This window comes from Scyliorhinus canicula, chromosome 4, assembly GCF_902713615.1.
Source record: "Scyliorhinus canicula chromosome 4, sScyCan1.1, whole genome shotgun sequence".
Classification (NCBI taxonomy): domain Eukaryota; kingdom Metazoa; phylum Chordata; class Chondrichthyes; order Carcharhiniformes; family Scyliorhinidae; genus Scyliorhinus; species Scyliorhinus canicula.
Genome location: NC_052149.1, coordinates 100,673,745 through 100,696,162, shown reverse-complemented (window position 1 = coordinate 100,696,162; position 22,418 = coordinate 100,673,745). Strand labels below are relative to the sequence as shown.

Here is a 22,418-nt window from a genome sequence, read left to right as displayed (position 1 = left end):
CGGGAACTCGGCCCATTGGAGCTGGAGCATGGCGGAGGCCTCAAAGAATATTGGATCAGGCCCGTTAATGACATCACGTTTACTGTACGTGCGTTCCGGAATGCATTGAGGCCGCTGTCAAGGTGACAGAGAATTGCGAAATGGCATTAAATTGGCGCCCGCCGTGATTTCAGCGTCGGACACTATTCTCCGCCGAATTGCATATCCCGATTATGGCGTCAGCCAACGGAGAATCCCGTCCATTGTCTCTGCAGATGCAGAGTGTCTTATCTGGATTAACAACAGGTACTATGGGGGCTGCCCATTCAGGAAACTGGACTGTTGGATGATACCTAGTTCTTCAAGCCATCCTATCTTGGACTCATCTTCCTCCAGAACTGCATAATGCACAGGTCTAACCCTGAAACATTTTGGGGTGGCTTCTGGGCCTAGTGAATTTTTGCCTTTAACCCGTTGATTTTTCCCAGTTCATCGTGAAAAAAGTTCTGATACTTCCAGGTTACATCAAGCTTCTGAAAACTTCTAACCATAGAACATAGAACATAGAACAGGCCCTTCGGCCCTCGATGTTGTGCCGAGCAATGATCACACCACTCAAGCTAACTTATCCACCCTATACCAGTAACCCCCCCCCCCCATTAACCTTATTTTTAGGACACTAAGGGCAATTTAGCATGGCCAATCCACCTAACCCGCACATCTTTGGACTGTGGGAGGAAACCAGAGCACCCGGAGGAAACTCACGCACACATGGGGAGGACGTGCAGACTCCACACAGACAGTGACCCAGCCAGAAACCGAACCTGGGACCCTGGAGCTGTGAAGCATTTATGCTAACCACCATGCTACCGTGCTGCCTAGTTGAGTTTAATTTCTTGAAGCCAATCATTGTCTATTGGACTTGGTCCCTGGCCAGATACTGCGATTATTGGAAGTTCGGCAGATTGCTGACCATAGCTCACAGGCGTTTTGGTCTTCCCTACTATCTGTTTTAAAAATATATTTTACTCTAAACATTTCAAATTCTCACATACAAAGGCATAACTATATAATACAAACAGTTTGTCATTTTTAATTTAATGAAAGTAACAGTAACGACCCTAAATCCCCTATCCCCCCTTAGCCCAGCTATCCTCACTCTCCCCCCCCCCCCCCCCCCCCCCCCCCCCCACCTCCTAACCGCTGGCCACGAACAGGTCCTTAAAGAAAGTGAGGAACGGCATCCACCTGGAATAGAACCTCTTTTCCAGCCCCCTCAAGATATATCTAATCTTTTCCAATTGCAGGAACTCTGCCAGGTTTCCCAACCATGCCGAGGCCTTCGCTGGAACCGCTGACCTCCATTCAAGCAGGATTCGCCTCCGGGCCGCCAAGGAGGCAAAGACCAAGACGTCGGCCCTCCTCCCTTCAACGAGCTCTAGGGAGTCTGACACACCAAAATATCGCCATCAGCAGACATGGCACCAGTTTGATCCCAACGATCTCCGACATGGTTTCAAAAAACGAGACCCAGAACCCAACTCGTTTGAGGCAGGACAACAACATGTGTGAATGGTTCCATCCCTACTATCTTAATGGCCTGCCCTGTATAGGCAGCCAATCTAGTTGCCATGTTCTGCAGCCTCAGAGGCTGAGCCTCATCTCGAAGATATTTGTAGGTGAGCTCCCCTAATACGGTAGCAGCTGCTCCCGTGTCTACTTCCATCCTTACTGGTCTGCCATTGACCAGTAACACTACTATAACGCTATTATAAACACCAATATCAGCTATGAGTGAGGTTGGTGAGCTGGGGTTGTTCTCCTTAGAGTAGAGAAGGCTGACGGGGGATCTGATTGAGGTGTACAAAATGATGCTAGACATAGGATAGACAGGAAGAACCTTTCCCCCTTAGTAGAAGGGTCAATAACCAGAGGTCATAGATTTAAGGTAAGGGGCAGGAGGTTTAGAGGGGATTTGAGGAAAGACATTTTCACCCAGAGGGTGGTGAGATTCTGGAGCTCACTGTCTGAAAGGGTGGTGGAAGCAGGAGCCTTCACAACATTTAAGAAACATTTAGATGAGTATTTGAAACAATGTAACATACAAGGCTACGGACCAAGTACTGGAAAATGGGATTAGAATAGATTGGTGCTTGATGGCCGGCACGGACAAAATGGGCAGAAGGGCCTCTTCTGTGCTGTAAAACTCTATGACTGTAACAAACAGATTGCACTGCACTCACTGACACACTGCCCTCTCCCTTTCTGGAGAAGGTGACACACAAGCGGAAGTGGGAGCTCTTAACTGGCCAGGCTTAGGCTCCATAAACCCATGGAGATGACAGTCTCTACCATCATTGGAGCATGCATTGTTGGGTCTGTGGCCAGAAGAGGGGCTGAAATTGTTGAGGATGGTAGTATTCTCATCTTCTCCAATCTCACTCCCCCCTCATTCCACAATCTCCTCTGATTTACAAACCGTAGATACAGTGAGAAGAGGTCAACCAGCAACTAACCTGGAAGCAGTTGATCATAAATAGTGCTCACTATTAGGGAGTGACAGTGGGAGGAGAAGGGATTCCTTCTATTGCTGAATGTGTGCGTATTAGTTCGAGTGTTGAGCTCCATAGCACTGGTATCAAACTCACTTTGCACACTGATTGGCATTATGATCTGCCTGCTCTGCATACTTACTATGGTCATGAACCCAATGCTTTAGCACACCTATCAGAATGATTCCCCACCATGACATGCACGAGGAGCTGCAAAGTCAACTGTAGAACTCAAAAAATTGTCCACAAGCAGAAAGGGTCTGGTTGTTAATGCCTTCTTGTTTGTGGGGGCTTGCTGTGTACAATTTGTCAACTGCATCTCTTACCTTCCAGTTGTGACTGTGGGAGGAATTTTCCAGCTGTTCCTCCCAGTCGGATTTTCCAATCCTGACGACGGCGATCCCCCACCTCCCACCGCGAGTTCCCCGGTGGCAGAGGGTGTGAACAACGGGAAATCCTGTCCACAGCGACAGGACCAGAAGATCCCACTACTGGCCGATGCCACGCCATGTCCACCGCCACAAAACGCGCCGTGGTGTATGTGTGTGTGTGTTTGGGGGGGGGGGGGGGGAGGGAGAGGAGGAATGTCCCACTCTAGTTGAACTGGGTAACAATGACTTGCCTTATCTGCATCCGTGGTGTCAAACCTATCTCAATTTAACCATTTTGTGGCCTGAAGGCGTATATTTTGCGTCACTTCCTTGGTGGTGTTTTGTTGCATACATTCCAAATGGGACTTTATTCCATGTGATGCTTCTCTGTTTTACTGCTGGGTAAGGACGTGATGGGAAGAGCAGGTGTGGGATTGGTGATCAGTTTGGAGATTCCTGGTGGAGAGATGGTCATTGGGGAAATAACAGGGGAGAGATAGAATGGACAGTGTGGGGAAAGAGTGCATGGTCATCTTGGGGATTACTTGGGCAGTGTGGAGGGTGGAAATGAGATTGAAGGAGAATGGGAATAAGATGGGGATGGGAATGAGATGAGGGTGGGAATGAGTTGTGATTGGAATGAGATGGAGGGTGGGAATAAGACAAGGGTGGGAATGAGACAAAGGTGGGAATAAGATGGAAGTGGGAATGATATGGTGGTGGGTGGGAATGTGATGGGGGTTTGAATGAGATGGGGGGGAATGAAATGGGGGATGAAAATGTGATGGGGTAGGAATGAGATGGAGGTGATGAGAACGCCATGGGGATGGGAATGAGATGGGGTTGGGAATGACATGGAGGTGGGAATGACAGGGGGTGGGAATGAGATGGAGGTGGGAATGACAGGGGGTGAGAATGACATGGAGGTGGGAATGACAAGGGGGTGGGAATGAGATGGGGTAGGAATGAGATGGAGGTTAGAACGCTATGGGGATGGGAATGAGATGGGGGTGGGAATGACTGGAGGTGGGAATGACAGGGGGTGGGAATGAGATGGGGGTGGGAATGAGATGGAGTTGGGAATGTGATGAGGGTGGGAATGTGATGAGGGTGGGAATGAGATGGGGTGGGGGATGAGATGGGGTGGGAATGTGGTGGAGGTGGGAATGTGATGGTGATGGGAATGAGATGGAGGTGGGAATGTGATGGTGATGGGAATGAAATTGAGGTGGAAATGTGATGGGGTGGGTGGTGGTTTTAGCCTGGAAACCATTTGTGTTTGGAGGTATGATATGAAATTGCTTGGTGAGGTAAGGGAAGGGGGGCAGTGTGCATGGATGAACATCAGTGATTGCAGGGAATGGCTCCTAATCTTAGCTTGGCTGGGTTCCCGAGCTTTGGGAAACGTGCAGCCTGCAGCCATGATGGCTAAAATCTAAACCTTGTTCACATATTTAAATTCCTGACCTATCTCTTGAGAACAGGTTACTCTCCCAACACTGGCCCCCACCCAGGTTAAACAGGAAGCTGATACAAATTTGGGCGGTTGTAGTTGGGTTTAGACTTAGCCCTCCCTCTCCACTGGGAATTAACATTCACTCAGAACAGTTAAGTGGGACACATTGAATGAAAGAACAAAGAAGTAAAATTAAAAACACTTTTAATATAATTTCTAGCAAAAGTGCACAGTTAAGCTACGAAGTGTGTTTTGGTGCAAAATCTTTTCGTTTGAGTTAATTTGATTTCTTTCGCACTGCAGGTCTAGAATGATGCTTTGAACATCACCATTGCCTTTGTACTTGTTCCAGTTGATAGATTAAAATATTTATTGTACTTACACTTATTAGCCAGAAGTACACTGAATGATTCGGTCCATTGCACGACTTCCTCTGTGGACAGCCTTTGAAAATCCAGAGAATAAACATTATTATCATTGCAGAAAGTCACTCGGGAGGAAGTCTCGCCTCAGAAAGTTGCTGGCCAATCTGATTGGCCGGCAGCTCTGTAGTCCTAGCAGCCCCGCTGGCAGCAGCGACTCGGACCTGGAGCACAAAGTTGTCCCAGGTTGAAAATCCTGATGTCCAATGCCAGGTAAATAAGGGTGGTCTGATAGCGGGATGGGAGAGGTGAGGCCTGGAGAGATGGGGAGAGTGGGGTGAAGGTCTTATGTGGAGGCAAGGTGAGGAGGGAGCACTTGTGGAGAGGCAGACTTTGGATTGGGGGAGGGGGTTGCTCACTGTGGAAGGGAGACCACTCAACTCTCCTTCCAGTCCAAGATCTGAACAGGCTGACTTTCTGGTCTCTTAACCCCCTCCCCCCCACCATCCCCCACCCCCCTCACCCCCGAACTCCTCCAGGTGGGTGGAACAACCTTTCAGTGTTCATCTGTTGGCCACATAGGGGCCTCAGTTGGGTTTAGGGCAGGTTGGTTAGCCTTGGCCTTGCCTGTCCCCCTATAAAATTGAGTAAATGTTGGGGCAGACATGAAAGCATTGGGCGGAACATCCAAGAAATTGTACGAGCCCTCCTCCGCCTGAAAACCCACTTCATCTTACTTTATCAACATGTCCTTTCTTATCTAACTTCACCTTAAGTGCACTGAATGATGTGGCCTTTCTGAACATAGGCTGTCTGTTTGGAATATAGTTAGGCAAATCACAATTACTATTTAAATCATTTGTTTCCTGTTGTTAATAGGATTTACCGACAATAGTTTCCACTTATTAATGCACTCTAAGGGGGACAGCAAGGTGGCGCAGTGGTTAGCACTGCTGCCTCACAGCGCCGAGGACCCAGGTACAATCCTGCTTCAGGGGCGGAATTCTCCAACTCCTTGGGGGTTCGGAGAATCGCCCAGGGCCGGCATCAATCCCGCCCCCGCCGTGTCCCGAATTCTCCGCCCCCCCCCGAGATTCGGCGGGGGCGGGAATCGCGCCGCGCCGGTCGGCGGGCTCCCCGTGGCGATTCTCCAGCCCGCGATGGGCTGAAGTTCCGCCGCTGACAGGCCTTTCCCACCGGCGTGGTTTAAACCACCTCTGGTACTGGCGGGATTGGCGGCACGGGCGGGCTCTGGGGTCCTGGCAGGGGCGCGGGGCGATCTGACCCCGGGGGGGTGCCCCCACAGTGGCCTGGCCCGCGATTGGGGCCCACCGATCGGCGGGCGGGCCTGTGCCGTGGGGGCACTCTTTTTCTTCCGACCCCGCCATGGCCTTCACCATGGCGGGGGCTGAAGAGACCCCCCCCTGCGCATGCGCCGGTATGACGTCAGCATCCGCTGATGCTCCGGCGCATGCTCGGACTTCCGCCGGCCGGCGAAGGCCTTTCGGCGCCGGCTGGTGGGGCGCCAAAGGCCGTTCGCGCCAGCCGGCGGAGCGGGAACCACTCCGGCGCAGGCCTAGCCCCTAAAGGTGCAGAGAATTCCGCACCTTTGGGGCGGCCCGACGCCGGAGTGGTTCACGCCACTCCGTCCCTCCGGGACCCCCCGTCCTGCCAGGTAGGGGAGAATCCCGGCCCAGGTCACTGTCCGTGTGGAGTTTGTACATTCTCACCCCCAGAACCCCCAAAGATTTACAGGGTAGGCGAATTGGTCATGCTAAATTCCCCCTTAATTGAATAAAAAGAATTGGGTACTCTAAAATAATGCATTCTAAGAATCCAGGTCTGTGAATGTATTTTGTGATTTTTTTTTGGCTCGAGTTCTGTCTTTCCAAAGAACATTTCCTGTTCACATGCTTCATGCTGGTCTGTCTCTGCATTTTGTACATGTCACATTTCACACCCCATCAGTTGTTCTGAGACAGTTGGCAGTCCCAGTGGTAGCAAGTTATTCACTGTTTCTTCCTTTGAAGATGCAACTAAAGCAGTGGGCAGCGAAAGCCTATGGATGTTAGTGACATAGATACTAACTTGCGAACATCAGAATTCAATTCCCAGAAAACATTTGATGAAGCTACCAGAGGTCACTTGGCTATATTGAAGCTCGTGGAATCGGTGGCAAATTATTGACCAGGTTTGGAAATTGGCTGAGCAACAGGTGACAGAGGGGGCCGGATTCTTGTCAACAAGATGGGTATCAGGAGTCAGCAATTTTCACAGACCTGCAATCTTGTCTCCATCCTGGAGGAGCTCGCCTGTCCTATTTTTAAGTTGAGGACGTGGACATGGGCTAGAGACAGGCCCAGCATCTCCGGAAGCAGGTCGGAGATGGCAACAAAGGCAGGCGGATCATGAGGCCAGCAGATTACAAGGCCTGCCTCTGTTTGCTGCGACAAAGGCCCAGGCTTGGGTGAACTCCAGGGATGGCTAATGGACTCAGGCTGGCAGGAGCTTATTTACAGAGCTACAAAGAAGCTATCTAGCTCTTTGTTTTTTTGGCAGCTTTATTACACTGAAATAATGTGATCTTTCTTTGAAGTGGATTTTCAATGCCTGTCTTTATTTGGACAGCAGTAAGAGGTGTGAAGTGGATTATTGGTTTCCTCAGTGGCACTTTCTCTGTCTGTGTTTGATTGGCAGTATTGTCAGAAGGTAATGGGGCAATGATTTTCAAAGGGAATGTTGAATGCCTGATTTTTTTTTGCTTCCCGATCATACGTTTGATTTTAAGGAGCTACTCCCGCAGGGAGTCGGAATGGACTCCGAAAACGATCTGATCCCGGATCATGGAATCAGCCATCGAGTCATAGTACATGACTGCACTAAGATGCGGAGATGGGTCAAAAAGGAGTGAAAAGGTTTGTCCCTACCCTGAAGCCTCTGTTGGAAGATGTACCGCTCAAAGCTCTCATTCACCTCGACTTCACAGTGGATGTCGAATTTGTGCAGAATGGTCTGGAACTTTGCTTTATCTTCTCCTTGGGCAAACGTGAGCGAGTTAAAGATGTGGATGGCGTGATCCCCCGCTGTCGACAGGAGCAGCGCAATTTTCCGGGCATTTGATGCTTCCTCAAGGTCGGATGCCGCGAGGTGTAGGAGGAACGTTGTCTGAAGACCCTCCAGTTGGCGCCGAGGTTGCCGGAGATCCGGAGTTGCGGAGGGACCTGGATCTTTTCCATACTGCTGGCTGTTTGCTACTTGCTTTCCGGTCGTTTCAGATTTACTCGAGGTAGGTCCGTTAGAGTTAATAGTTTCCTGGTACCATGATGTGTTATATATGTTGGACTAATACGGATTGCAACTCGATGCAGTATCACTTGAAAACAGGCTTCCAACGCTGTAGATGGTTCAATACTGCTTTATTGAACTTGTCGAGTAATGTACATAGTTTGCTGTGGGTCGACATTCTATTAATCTAAGCTTGCTAATCTTGTTCTGGCTTGTCCAGACTTGCTCTGTGCCATGTGTAGTAGGTGCTGACTATCTTGCACCCTGACTGTTGCTACAGCTATCATCAGTACGAAGAGCCCGAACCTCCCTGCCTCGTGTGTTTTATACTGGTAATGTACCCTGTAGTGTTCTGCCTGGTGATTGGTTGTTCTGTATTCTGTGTGATGATTGGTTCCTGTGTATGTCCATCACTGCCTGTCTGTATCTCATTATGAACATGAGTGCATATTATGACAGATTCCAGACTAGGGGGGGCGGGATTCTGTGATCCTGAGGCTAAGTGTTGACGCCGTCAGAAACGCCGTTGCGTTTTTCGATGGCGTCAACATGGCCTCAGGATCAGCAATTCTGGCCCCTACAGGGGGCCAGCATGGCACTGGAGCGATTCACGCCGCTCCAGCTGCTGATCCCGGCTTGAAATAGGTGCCACGGGATTCGCGCATGCGCGGTGGCACTGGCACCAATGCACACATGCGCAGTGGCACTGGCGCCAATGCACACATGCGCAGTGGCTTCCTTCAATGCGCCGGCCCCGATGCAACATGGCGCAGGACTACAGGGGCCGGCGCGGAAGAAAGGAGGCCGCCAGCCAGAGAGGCCGGCCCGCCGATCGGTGGAGCCCGATTGCGGGCCAGGCCACTTCGTAGGTTCTCCCCCTGGGGTTGGACCCCCCCTCCCCCTCCACAGTCTGTCCCCTGACCCTTCCACGCCGAGTTCCCGCCGGCCGAGAGCAGGTGTGGACGGCAATGGCGGGACTAGGCGTTTTTACGACGGCCGCTCGGCCCAACCCGGGCCGTGAATCGGCGGGCCGGCCACATAGAGCAGCCCCCGACCGGTGCCGTGCCAACCACACTGGTGGCAATGGTGTGCCGGCGTCGGGGCGGCATGGTGCGATTCGCGCCGGTCGCGGGGATTCTCCGGTCCGGCCCCGGGCTGATAAAATCCCACCCGGGATCTCCCAAGGTTCGCAACTCCACTGAGAGTCTGGGAATCACGTCTCTTGCAAATACTGACCCGACTCCATCAATGTCGCAGGTGTTTGAAATGCCCACCCCCGCAATAGAGCCGGAAAGTGGGGGAGTACTCAGTGAGGCTCGCCTCTCATATCCTTATCCTGCACTGCCAAAAATGACTGAAAAGGGAAAGGGGCGGAATCCCCAAATTAGGTCCTGTCAACCATTTTAAAAATCCCTCAGCCTCCATCCCACCACAGGCAGACAGATGAAAATCCCTGCCTGAATATAGGGATGGTGATCAGGAGCTCTAATTGGCAGGATGGATCATAACATTCAACAAAGATCTATGTTGGAGCCTGAACTATTCACTATATTTATTAATATCTTAAATGATGGGCTAAAGAGCCAGACATGCAAATTTACCAATGACACAAAAATGAGTGGCATTATAAGTAGTGCAGATGAAAGCCAAAAATTATATTAATAGATTAAGTGAACAGGCAAAACCATGGCAAATGGCTTTCACTCTGAGCAAGCATGAGATAATGCACTTTGGAGAAAAAAGGATATATCTGAGTGCTTTCTAAATGGTGAAAAACAGTGGAGGCATAAAAGGGACAAGGGATCTTTCTACATAAATCATTAAAATGTTATGAACAAGTACAGAAAATAATCGAAAGGATAATGGAATGCTGGCCTTATCTGAAGGATTGAAATGCAAGGGTGTAGAAGTCATGTTACAGCTATACAATGCCCTTGTTAGACTGCACCTGGAGTACTGTGAAAAGCTTTGGCACCACACCTTAGGAAATATATAATCGCCTTGGAGGGTGGCATGGGGGTGCAGTGGTTAGCACTGCTGCTTCACGGCGCTGAGGACCCGGGTTCGATCCCAGTCCCTGATCACTGTCCGTGTGGAGTCTTCACATTGTCTCCATGTCTGCGTGGGTCTCACCCCCATAACTCAAAGATGTAGGTGGATTAGCCAAGCTAAATTGCCCCTTAATTGGAAAAAAAAGAATTGCGTATTCTAAATTTATATGAAAATAACAGCCTTGGAGAGAAAGTGCAGTGTCGATACATTGGAATGATACCTGGACTCCAAGATTTAAACTATAAGAGATTACATAAACTAGGGATATATTAGCTTGAATTTAGAATGTTATGAGTTGATTTGACTGACATTTTCAAGATATATAAGGGGAATTGATAGGACAGATAGAGAAAAACTACTTCCCCAGTTGGGGAGTCCAGGACTAGAGAATATATTTTAAAATTTATAGCCAGGCCTTACAGGAAATGATTCTACATGCGAAAGGGCAGTAGAAGTTTGGAATTCTCTCCCGAAAATGGCAGTTGATGCTTGGTCAATTATTAATTTTAAAATCAGACTGATGGGTTTTTATTATGGGTAAAGGTGTTAAGGGAAATGAGGAAAGGTTGGTATATAGAGTTAGGTCACAGATCAGCCATGATCTCATTGAATGGCATGAACAGGTCTTGAGGGCCTAAGTGGCCTGTTCCTGGTCCTTCCTCTTCCACTAACTTCCTCATGAGGGTATGGCAAAGGCAGAGTTGTTGTGTTATGTACTCTGGGATAACACAGGCTGCAACTGGATGCAGCTTTAACCAAAAGATACTCCAGTGCTTGAAGTTAGTTCAATCTGATTTATTGAACCAGTAGCACAGTTAGCACAGTTCTCTATGAGTTTGACTCGCTGCTAACCTAAGTGTGGTTACTCTGTCTGACTGAACCAGACTAGCTCTTAGCCACGTGCTGGAGGTGTGATACTGTAAATACACTCTGACTCACTCTGTAGATGTTCATCAGTGGAAAGAGGCGGAATGTGAGTGCCTTGTGCCTTTTATAGTGAGATACCACCCCTGAGTGTCCTGTCTGCTCATTGGTCATGTCCTGTTCTCTGTGTTCATTAGCTAGCTGCCTGACTGTGCCTGTCTATATATCATTATCTGTATGTCAGCATATCATGATATCTCCCCTTTTTTTGTTTTATGTTTTGTTGGCATATGAGAATGTACTTACATGTGGTGGCATATATTAACATATTTACAAGCGGTGGCATATGTGAACATATTTACATGTGAAGACAGCTGTCTAATGTGAGAAAACAGAACATAGCAAACAAAACAAATATTCATAAGTCCAGTCTCTAGGGCTTGCGCCTGATCCTTGTCGACCGCTGGAGAGGTGATGGTGGGGACGACAACGCCTTGACAGGCGGGATGGAAACCTGACTGGTGGCCTTGTAGTTCGAGGTATCAGGAGGTGGCAAAACAACGGACAGAAACGGAGAAGAAAGTGGTGTGGACAGGCAACTTTCTGCAGTGCCCGTCTGTTTCGTCGTACAACAGAACCGTCAGCCATACGTACAACATACGAGTGGGGTGCAGCCTATCGAACAACAGCTGTAGCAGACTAGCCACCATCAGGTATCTTGATCCTGAAAGTGTCTGCCGGGGATAACATGGGCAAATTGATGGCATTAGCCTCATAGCCCTGCTTTTGCTGGTTTCGGAGCTGCTGCACATTCTGCAGCACCGGGAGGTGATCCAGGTTGGGCAAGTGTATGGCTGGAAGTGTTGTCTGCAGGTCCCTGTTCATCAGGAGTTGAGCCGGCGACATGCCAGTGGACAGTGGGTCGCCCTGTACGCAAGCAGCGCAAAGTAGATGTCAGAAGCAGAATCCGTGGCCTTGCAGATGAGCTGCTTCACAATGTGCACGTTCCCATTGGACTGCGGATAGTGTGGGCTGGAAGTGACATGTTTGAAATGGTATGACTCGGCAAACATAGACCACTCGTGGCTGTTGAAGCACAGGGCATTGTCACTCATGACAGTGAGTGGGATACCATGCCTGGAGAACGTCTCCTTACAGGCCCTGATGACGGTCCGAGATGTGAGGTCTGAGAGCTTCACGACTTCAGGGTAATTGGAGAAATAGTCAATAATCAACACGTAGTCACGGCCATTCGCACGAAAGAGGTCGATGCTGGAGCGTCTCCTTGCTCTGCGCTGGCTGGAAGTGTTGACAGGTCGCACAGTTGAGGACCATGTTCGAGATGTCCTCTCGCACCCCCTCCAGCTTCCCGCTGACCACTATGTACCTACCCCCCTTGTCTGACATGATTCTCCCTGCCTCGAATGCTACTCGTTTGCTGATCAAGATCGCTACCACCCTGGTCTTTGAGTCCAGTCCTGAGTGGAACTCTTGGCTAACCCACCCCTTCCTCAATTTCGTCTGGTCTGTAACCTTTAGGTGTGTCTCTTGCAGCATTGCCACGTCCGCCTTCAGTTCCCTCAAATGCGCGAACACGCAAGCCCTCTTGACCTGCCCAGCCCATTCAGTCCTCTCACGTTCCATTGAATCAGCCTGGACGGGGGGCTTCCAACCCCCCCCCCCCCCCCCCCCATGCCCCCCCCTCCCTTTCTGTTGACTAGCCATCACCATTTTTAGGCCAGCCTCGAGCCGCTTCCTCGAGTCCCCACTCAGGCTGTCGCCGTTCCCAACCTCCCATTTGTCCCCTCGTAACAGTTCCTCCCCTGTCAGCAAAGCAGCTCCCCCCTCCTTACCTCCGCTCGCAACTAGAAACCCAATCCCCCAAGCCAAGCTCCAGCTTAACACCTGCTCACCCCCCACTGCGCTTCAGAGAGTCAGCTGACACTTGCTGACTCGATAGCTCCCGCCCCTGGCACCAAGCAGTCTGTCTCCCTACTGTACTTTCCTCTCCCCCCCATATATGAATAAACATTTTAAAAGCATCACATTCCCCAGTAAACAAACAACAGAAAAACAGTGAAGAAACAGTCACTTTAGAAAGATAGTCACCCATAAAGCAGAATTAAATTCAAACCCCATCCCCCCCCTAACAAGGGACGTAATTCTCTGACCCCCCTGGGGAATCGGAGAATCGCCCTGGGCCGGCGTCAATCCTACCCCCGCCGTGTCCCGAATTCCCTGCCCCCCCGAGATTCGGGGGTGGGAATCGCGACGCGCCAGTCAGCCCGTGGGGGCACTCTTTTTCTTCTGCCCCCGCCATGGCCTTCACCAAGAGACCCCTCCCCTGCGCATGTGCCGGTATGACGTCAGCAGCTGCTGACGCTCCGGCGCATGCGCAGACTTTCGCTGGCCGGCGAAGGCCTTTCGTTCCCGGCTGGCGAGGCGCCAAAGGCTGTTTTCGCTGGCCGACGGAGCGGAAACCACTCTGGCGCGGGCCTAGCCCCTAAAGGTGCGGAGAATTCCGCACCTTTGGGGAGGCCCGACGCCGGAGTGGTTCACGCCACTCCGCCCTGCAGGAACCCCCCGCCCTGCCAGGTAGGGAAGAATCCCGGCCAAGGTCCCTGCAAGACAGATCAACCTTTAACCATTCCCACAGTCCATTATTTATACAATCCAGCACCACAATTTGCTGCCACAGTACTTCTCCAAGGCTTAAGTGTCTTTTAATTCACCTCCAGCTTCATTTCTTTGATAAAGATCCATACTCCGTCTGCCGTTTCAAAGTAGAAATACAGCTTCCCGACCTTCACCCCCTTAAAGAGGGCCGTTTTTTGCCCGATTAAACCCAGCTCGCCTCTTTGTCAAATCCGCTCCCAGGTCCTGATAGATGCGCAACTCATAGTTCACCCACTTGCTGCTTTGTTCTTTCTTGGCCCACCGCAAAACGTGTTCCTTGTCCATGAAAAGGTGAAAACGTTCCACTATGGCCCCCGGGGGCTTGTTCACTCCGGGCTTCCTCGTGAGGGCTCTGTGCGCTCTGTCCAATTCCAGGGGCCGAGGGAACGCTCCAGTCCCCATCAACTTCACCAACATGTCCGTCACATAGGCCCTCATATTCGATCCCTCACTGCCTTCAGGGAGGCCAACAATTCTGAGATTCTGCCTCCTGGACCTATTCTCCAGATCCTCCAGCTTCTCCTGCATTCTTTTCTGGCGGTCGTTCATCATCCCCACCTTGCTTTCCAGCACGGTTATATACTCATCGTGCTCGGACAACTTTTGTTCGACCTCCTGGATCACTCTCCCGTGAGTTTCCTGATTCTGAACCACTTGATCAATCGAAGCCTTAATTGGGTCCAGCGAGTCCTTCTTCAGCTTGGCGAAGCAATCCTCGAAAAACTTCACCAGCTGCTCCGTTGACCACTGTGCCGTCTCCCCGTGGCCCTTGCTGACGTCCATGCAGTCCCGTGTTACCAGCTCTGCTCACGTCTCCTTATTGGACATTGTCTTCTCACACGGCCACTTCTGCTCCAATTCTCCATATACCAGAGGGGGATTTCTCCTTACTATCTCACTCTTCACTGATGTATCCCATAAAATCCCCCCCAAAAAACCCGGGGGAAAACATCCAAAAGTCCATTACAGGCAGGAGCTATCAAATGTGCAGCCTACTCTCCATGGCCACCACCGGAACGTCATTGAACACTTTTAATACCAAATAAAATTATAAGATTTTGGGGCAGCAGGGTGGCACTATTGCCTCACAGCACCAGGGACAAGGGTTCAATTCCAGTCTTGGGTGACTGTATGTAGTTTGCACTTTCCCCCCCGTGTCTGCATGGGTTTCCTCTGTGTGCTCCAGTTTCCTCCCATGGTCCAAAGATGAGCAGGTTAGGTGGATTGACCCTTCTAAATTTCCCCTAGTGTCCAAAGATGTGCAGGTAAGGGGGGGGGGGGTGTTACAGGAATCGGGTCGGGCCATGGGCCTGGTTGGGGTGCCCTTTCAGATGGCTGGTGCAGACATGATGGGCCGAACAGCCTCCTTCTGCACTGTCGGGATTCTATGGATACTATTCTATGTGTCATGTGAGAGTACCTTTAAGAAATGAATGTTTATAAAATAGCTGTAGTGGGTGTACCTTTAAGAAATGGGTGTTTATCGGATGGCTGCAGTGATGTCAGAGAGTGAGTGGAGATGGGCTGTCTGTCTGCTTTTACTTTTGCTTTGAGGATGCAGTGTTTTAGTTTTGTTTTAGATTTGGAGAAGCTGCAGTCACAGCAAGATGTGTATGAATCTGCAAGCTAAAGAATGTTTATTTGGTGATTTCAAAGTGGTAACTGCTCTCAGTAGAGAAGTTAAACCTGTTATCATTCTGTAAAAAGTGTTTTTGTCCTATGGATGTTAAAAGGAAAGATTAAGGGCTATTTATAGAGTACTGTATTCTTGGCGGGGGGTGTATTTGAATTGGTGGTTGCTAAAATGTTCACTGTATGTTTATAAAATGTTAACTGGTTTCAGAGAATAAACATTGCTTTTGTTTAAAAACACTCTCAGTTCTCTGTTGCATCACACCTGTAGAATGGGTCCTTGTGTTCCCCATAACCATAATCTATTTAAAGTTGTGGGTCAGGTGAACACCATGATACACTTTGTGGTTCTCTAAACCCTGGCCCATAACAGATGGATTGAACTGAAGAGACCAGCTTCACCTAAATCAGAAGTGATCAATGAATTCCCATAAATTACTGGGTTTTACCTTCTTGTTCTGCTTACAAACAAGTGGTGCAGTGATATAAGCAGGTTGGATGGCATCCTGCTATCACTAGTCTGTGATGTAGCATTGAAATGATGCTTCATCCTCTCTCCTGTTTGGCAAAATAACATTTTCATGAATGCAGAGCACCTTAAAACACCTAGAGCTGTCAATTTATGCTCTGCCATTTCCCCCACAATGCCCCCCCCCCCCCCCCCCCCCCCCCCAACTCCCCGATAGAAACAAATCACTTACTTCATGCATCTAATTGGCTTCTCATGCTTATTGGGGAGAAAAGTGCTGAAGTCGCTGTAGGAGTCAGATTTCTGTGATAGGCAGCCCAGTCGAGTTTTCATCGTTCTAGCCCTGTGAAAGACATAACAACAATCCGTCCTTAAAAGGTATTCCCAGTGCCGGACAATTTGATATCTTCAGTGAAAATATGCGTACTGCAAGGTTCACCATCAGGATTACTTCAGAACATCAATGATCCTGAATAATAAGTCATGAATAAGCTGGGGTGGATTTTGACTTTTCCCATTGCGTGGAACAGGTGAGAGCCAGTTGGCAGCTTTTACATCTTGTCTGCCTTGTTTTAATTTCTGCTGACTTCAATGTAAATAAAAATGAGGAGAGATGTAAAACAGGCTGTCATTTTCTGCAAATCTGCAAAGTCAAGATCTACCCGTGCTCAAGTTAGCCAGAAATAGCATTTAAATCAGCAACTGAGCACACAACACCTAAAATCAAGTGCTTATAACGTAGCCGATAAAGTCATAGGATGCGATTCTCTGGGAAAAGTTCGAAGTTCATTTGTGGCGGCTTTTTCAGGGAGTTTAGTTCCGCTATTCAATGACGCTTAGTCATTTTTTGGGCCTGGGAAGTTTCTCACCAGTTTAGCCCACACTTAGCACTGGGGAGCTGAACTCTGAGATCGGGCCCACATTTTGAAAGGGTGCCCCGATTTCTAAGTGAGCTTGTGGGTCTCCCACACCCCCACACCCATGGGCATTGTCACCCCCCCACCCATGGGCAATGTCACCCCCACACACATGGGCACTACCCACACCCCCCCACACACATGGGCACTACCCACACCACCCCAAGTGCGGACACCCACTATGGAGTCCCTGGGGGTCCCCCTCTTTAGCCCTCCCCAAGTCCCCTTACAGCACCCCCTCCTTTCCAGGACCCCCACCCTTCACCCCCCCCCCCCCACGTCCTGGAGGCCCCTACGTACATGCCCTGTACACCCCCACCCTTGAAAACCCCTTTCCACCCTCCTTTCATGGGCATGGTTCCCCTCTCCTTCTGGCCCTTTGCTGTGCCACCCTGGCAGCTGGCACCCTTGCACTGGCATCCTGGCACCCAGGCAGTGCTCCTGCCAGCTTGGCAGTGCCATCCAGGGACCATGACGGTGCCAACATGTCAGCTGGTGTCTGCATTCTAGGGGGAGGGCCAGCGGGCCACCCTGCACTGACCCTGAGCACTCAGGGGTCTCAGATGGCTCAGGAGACCTCCTGGGTACCATTCCACCTGGTCCACATTTGTGTGGACCAGTGCTGAATGGTGCCCGGCTGCGGCTTTGCTGGGGAGGATGGAGAATCGAGGGAGGTCGGTGGATGCTGGGTAAGTTCGCCGAAGCCTGTTTAAAATTGGCTTCAGCACGCACCATTTAGTCCCACCCCTTGTGGGCGGGATTCATACTCCGATGCCTCGCAAGACTTGGGAGAATCATGTGAGGCGTGAAGACTGTGAAGAAGCCTGCGAGAGGGCTCTTCCAGAATTCACTGGCCGCACCGTGTTCAAGGGAAAATGCAACGTGGCCGATAGATCGCACCCACAGTTAAAAATACGTGGGGAGGAGGTGACGTAGTGGTATTGTCACTGGGCTAATGATTCAGAGACCCAGAGTAATGCTCCGGGGAATTGGGTTTGAATCCCACCATTTGAATTCCATAAAGAAAATCTGGAGTTAAGATGCCCACAAAAAGATTGTCATAAAAACCCATCTGATTTAGGGAAGGAAACCTATTGGTCTGGCCTACATGTGACTCCAGATCCACAGTAATGCGGTTGACTCTGAAACAGCCCAGCAATTCACTCAGTTCAAGGGCAATTGGGAATGGTCAATAAACGCTGGCATAGCCAGCGATGTCCACATCCCTTGAATGAACTTTAAAAGAACTATCACTCGTGTGATACTTGGTCTGCACATAGGTACGACCCTTAGATTGTACTGCATGGTAGTCAATAAAGTTACCAATTGGGCTCATAGTCTGAATCAACATTATAATAGTTAACAGATTTTCTGCCCCTCCTGGTTGAAGCTCATTGATGCAGGGCCTTTTTTGTTCAATACTGCTGTCTGAAAACACCTTTAAGCGGTTTGAATTTGCTCATGTCACTTAATCGAATGATTAAAATGCATTAGTTCATTCAAACCCACTTCACAGCAGTGTGCCTGAATTAGGTAAATACCACAGGAATGATCTACACACAATGTGAGAAAACTGTGTTGGGAAAAGAAACAAAGATGCCGGTTGATGTTTGACAACATCGGTTTCAACAGCAAATTTTGAGGGGGTTGGGGGGTGGTTGTCGTTGAATAGAAGTAAGTTCACTTTTAGTAAAGAAATTTTCATGTACTGCTTTGAAGATATGCATATTCTGTGTGAAGATTTATATAGGCAGCTGCATACATCGAAAAATGGTTCAACAATGGATATTCATTGCGCCATTTTAAGACACCCATTAAATCAAAGTTGCTGATATGAAATATCTTTAATTTGAACTTCATATTATTTACAGAAAGGAACTGGATGATTGATTAGATGAAGAGTGAAAATAGTTGGAGTTATTCATTGAAATACATTTTAAGATGGAACAAATATTTTCCTTCTTGTCTATCTGAGTTAATGTCATTGTTTGTTTGTTGTTTTTTTCCCTAGTGTTGCACAAAGGGAATATATACAGGTCGTTAGATGTGAAAGAGTCACCATTCCACATCAAACATGGCTGACCAGGGGTCTTTCCCATTCTTTCTGCCTACCATTGATGTGTTGGAAGGATTTTCCATGTTGATACTCAACCTGTTTGACAGTGTTATGAACGCACATTCCTTAGCCATCAAGTCCTGGGATGGGCCTCAAACTCGGAGCTTCAGGCTTAGAGACAGGGATGCTACCCACTGGGCCAGATGACTTGCATTGAGTTAAAGTAATATTGACGATAAATTTGCCAAATGGACAAGGAGGATGATTGGAAAAAGACCGACATTGCATGCAGGAATCATGGTTAACCTGTGAATGTTCCTTCTGAGGCAGGTAGCAAACATTGTGCTGCCCGCTAATTTAAATGATTGTAGTATGCGTCTGAGCACCAAATATTTTGTCAAGTGGATGCACTCCTCAGAAGGGACCCAAGATCATGCAACTCAAATTCTGCTACTTAAAGCCAGACTCCTTCTCTTAAGTGGGGCCCAATCCTGCTGGTGCTGGCACTTGAGTGACTGGGAAAGATTTATTGAACAGGAGGAAACTTGACTGCTGCTGCAACATGGCAGAGAGTGGTCTCCAAGGTTCTCAGACTGAAGGCCTTGGTTCGGGAGGTAGAAAGGATGAGAAAAGTCCTTTGTGTGTGTAGGCAGCCATTTTGATAGATCGGGTTACAGAGCCAGTCTGATGGGTATGCAAACTGAAATGCTTGGTGCATTTTCAGCTCCTCATATAAAGCTTGTAAGTAATGTTAAGGAGCATAGAGGAGTTTGACACCAACTTGGCACAGTGCTTGCAGAGAGCTTTGAGCCCATCCTGATCAGCATCATGTTGATAGCCAACTCTTTGCGAACACTAGTGGACCCAACCATGGTGGCTGGCGTCTGAGCTTCCATTGCAGTATAGGTAGAATCACTGAGTGCTGCAGAAGAAGCTCAGACTGAAGTCACACCAAGGCAGCAAGCTGCCAGCTGGCTCAGGCTGCTGTCAACATGGCTGCTGATGTTCAAAGGGGCTTGCAGGCTGTCACTACAATCTATCCTCCAGTGGATTGCTAGGTCTGTTGAGAACTTACCAGAGGGAGTGACAGTGGTGCATTAACTCTGCTGTCCTCTCAGAGGGTGACAACCTTGCAACTCCACCAGGACTCTCGCTGTTGCCTATCAGTCAGCTAGGCAGGATTGCTTCTGTTGAGGTTGTGAAAGCCCTTCTAAGACCACAGTTGGTACAGAACTCAGCTTAAGAGCCCCAATGGTCTGCTTGATGACATTTCATGCAACAGCATGCCTCTTAGATGTTGGATTGAAGAGTCATGAGCTAGGTGGTCAGCAGACAACCCTTTCCGCCCAGCAGCCACTCTCTTATTTGATCTGGAGACTCAGATACTGATGGTGCAGCCGACTGGCTGCTGCCTGCTTACTGGGCACTCAATTATATGATGCACTGAGTATGATTCCATATCAACTGCGCATCAAATAAACATAATTTGTTGCGGTTGTGGTACATCACTGAATGTACATTGTTTGGGAAACAAAGGTATTTTGGGGAATTTATATTTGTATGGGTAAACATTAGAAATAAGTTATTGTTTTAGGTAAGTTTTATTTAATGTTTCTGTGCCTGGACAGGATATACAGTTAGATTCAGACTGGACAAAAGTCTTTGAATGTGTGGGGATTGGTTTCAATTCTAACTGGGATTCTATTCTGATAGAGAGAGAACTACGATGTGAAAAATCAATACGCTAGAAGAGGTATGAAGGCAGTGCTTAGCAACTAAAGACTCTTGTAAAGTAAAACAAAAAGCTTTCCTTTGTTCTGAGATTTTTTTTAGCTGAAAACCAGAGCAGTTGCAGATAGACAGCCAAAGAGGAAACATCTCTCAGCTCTGCTCAAGGCGAGAGAAGCTGTACAATGGAGTAATGTGCAAGAAAGCAAGCTCCAGAGGAACTAAAGGGCGGTTGGTTCTAGAAACCTGGAAATAGAACAGGATACTGTACATTGGTAACCCAGACAAAGCTGAGAAGGAATTGGTTGGTGAGAACATAGAATTCTTAAGTAATCTTAAAGTTTGGAATGTCTTATTACAGTTTGTGAGCCATATGTAAAAATAATTGGGAAGATAGTATTGACTGGATAACAGAGTTTGTGTAACAGTTGAAGTCAGTTGAGACAAAGGAATCCTGAAAGGTGGTGTAAAATCCAGGAACCGATTCACTGGTAAAAGTGGAGTGGAAGCTATATTCACAAGAGTCTTTTGGAAAACGTGGACTGGAGTTTCGAATGTAAACGGCTAATGGAAAGCAAATTATGCAAGAAGGTTTTAAAGCATGTTTTGGTGATTAGAGTTTGTAAATTCTGACTTGACAATCATGTGGGGGATTCTGAAGAGGCACCCACAGACATTCACTTGGGGTTTCAGAAAGGAATATTTACTTGACCATAGTCATCTTGCGTGCATCAAAAGGTCTTTTGTATCTCAATGAGACCACTGTCTCTTCAAATTCAATTTGCCATCTGTGTTAATCTTAAACTCTGTGTGTATTTGTTAAGCTAAATTGGGGATGGGGGTGGTAAAGGAGTATTGTAATCCATTTTTTCATGTTTAATAAATGTATTTTCCTTGTTGTTAAAATTTATTAGCGGTCCTGTTATTCTGTTCTTCCAGGTTTTATTTAAAAAAGTAAGAATAATGTTTTTTGAGTCAGTGTTCTATTCTGGCATCTTCCAGTCCAGTGATAACTTCAGCTGGGATTGTAACAAAATGGAAAACCTGCAAAGCTGCATGTGTGCAGCCAATGGCATCCAGCACCAGGGGAAGACCCACTATCCTATCGAAGTCAAGTGCACACTCAATCAGAGATCATAGAATTTACAGTGCAGAAGGAAGCCATTCAGCCCATCAAGTCTGCGCCGGCCCTTACAAAGAGCACCCTACTGATGCCCACATATCTACCCTAACCCCGTAACCTAGTAACCCCCACTTAACATTTTTTGGACACTAAGGGCAATTTAGCATGGCCAGTCCACCTAACGTGCACATCTTTGGACTGTGGGAGGAAACCGGAGCACCTGGAGGAAACCCACGCAGACACAGGGAGAACGTGCAAACTCCGCACAGACAGTGACCCAGCCGGGAATCGAACCTGGGACCCTGGAGCTGTGAAGCAACTGTGTTAAGCAATATGCTACCGTGCTGCCCTATTATGCTACCGTGCTGCTCTCTCCTGATATCTACAGAGGGTCTTGCTCTTCCCTTGTTTAGCAGTAGTCAGCAAACTGTGCGATGTTAGAGATGTGACCTGTCACAAGCTGAAAGGATCCCGACTCGTTGAAATTTAGGGTCTCATCACACCACAGCCACTGCAAGCGGTATCCCTGAACTGTCCCGAGCATGCTGGTCTGTGTGCGCAAGATAACACATTTCAATGAACACCTCCTTAATAGAATAGAGATACTGCACATACTGTTCTTTGGTGAGATTGTGGTTGGAGAAATGCTCACTGAAATCCTGGATGGATATGGCCTCAGTTTGAGAGCCCTGCTCTACCTGTCCCTCTCTTTTCAAGCGGCTTGTCCTCCTCTGTGTTGCCTTTGCTCAATCTACTTGTCATGCAGCAGGCTATGAGAGATGGAACCTACAGCAGCCGTGATGGAGCAGAATCCTTGAAATCATAACCAAGACTTACACTTTCATTGTGTGCCGCACCATTCCCTGTCAACTTCACCAACGTTGAACAGTAGTAGC

At 48.6% G+C, this 22,418-nt stretch overlaps 1 protein-coding gene across 2 annotated transcripts in view; it reads right to left on the bottom strand.

Annotated features, from left to right (window-relative positions):
- LOC119964845 (regulator of G-protein signaling 8-like) overlaps positions 1 to 22,418 on the bottom strand; it is an 82,086-nt gene that overhangs the window by 16,273 nt on the left and 43,395 nt on the right. For both annotated transcript variants that reach the window (XM_038794900.1, XM_038794901.1), the window contains exons 3-4: positions 15,931 to 16,041; positions 4,741 to 4,802 (exon numbers count right to left, since the gene is read on the bottom strand). In XM_038794900.1, coding sequence (XP_038650828.1) covers positions 4,741 to 4,802; positions 15,931 to 16,041 — 173 coding nt within the window. The remainder of the gene's footprint in view (positions 1 to 4,740; positions 4,803 to 15,930; positions 16,042 to 22,418) is intronic.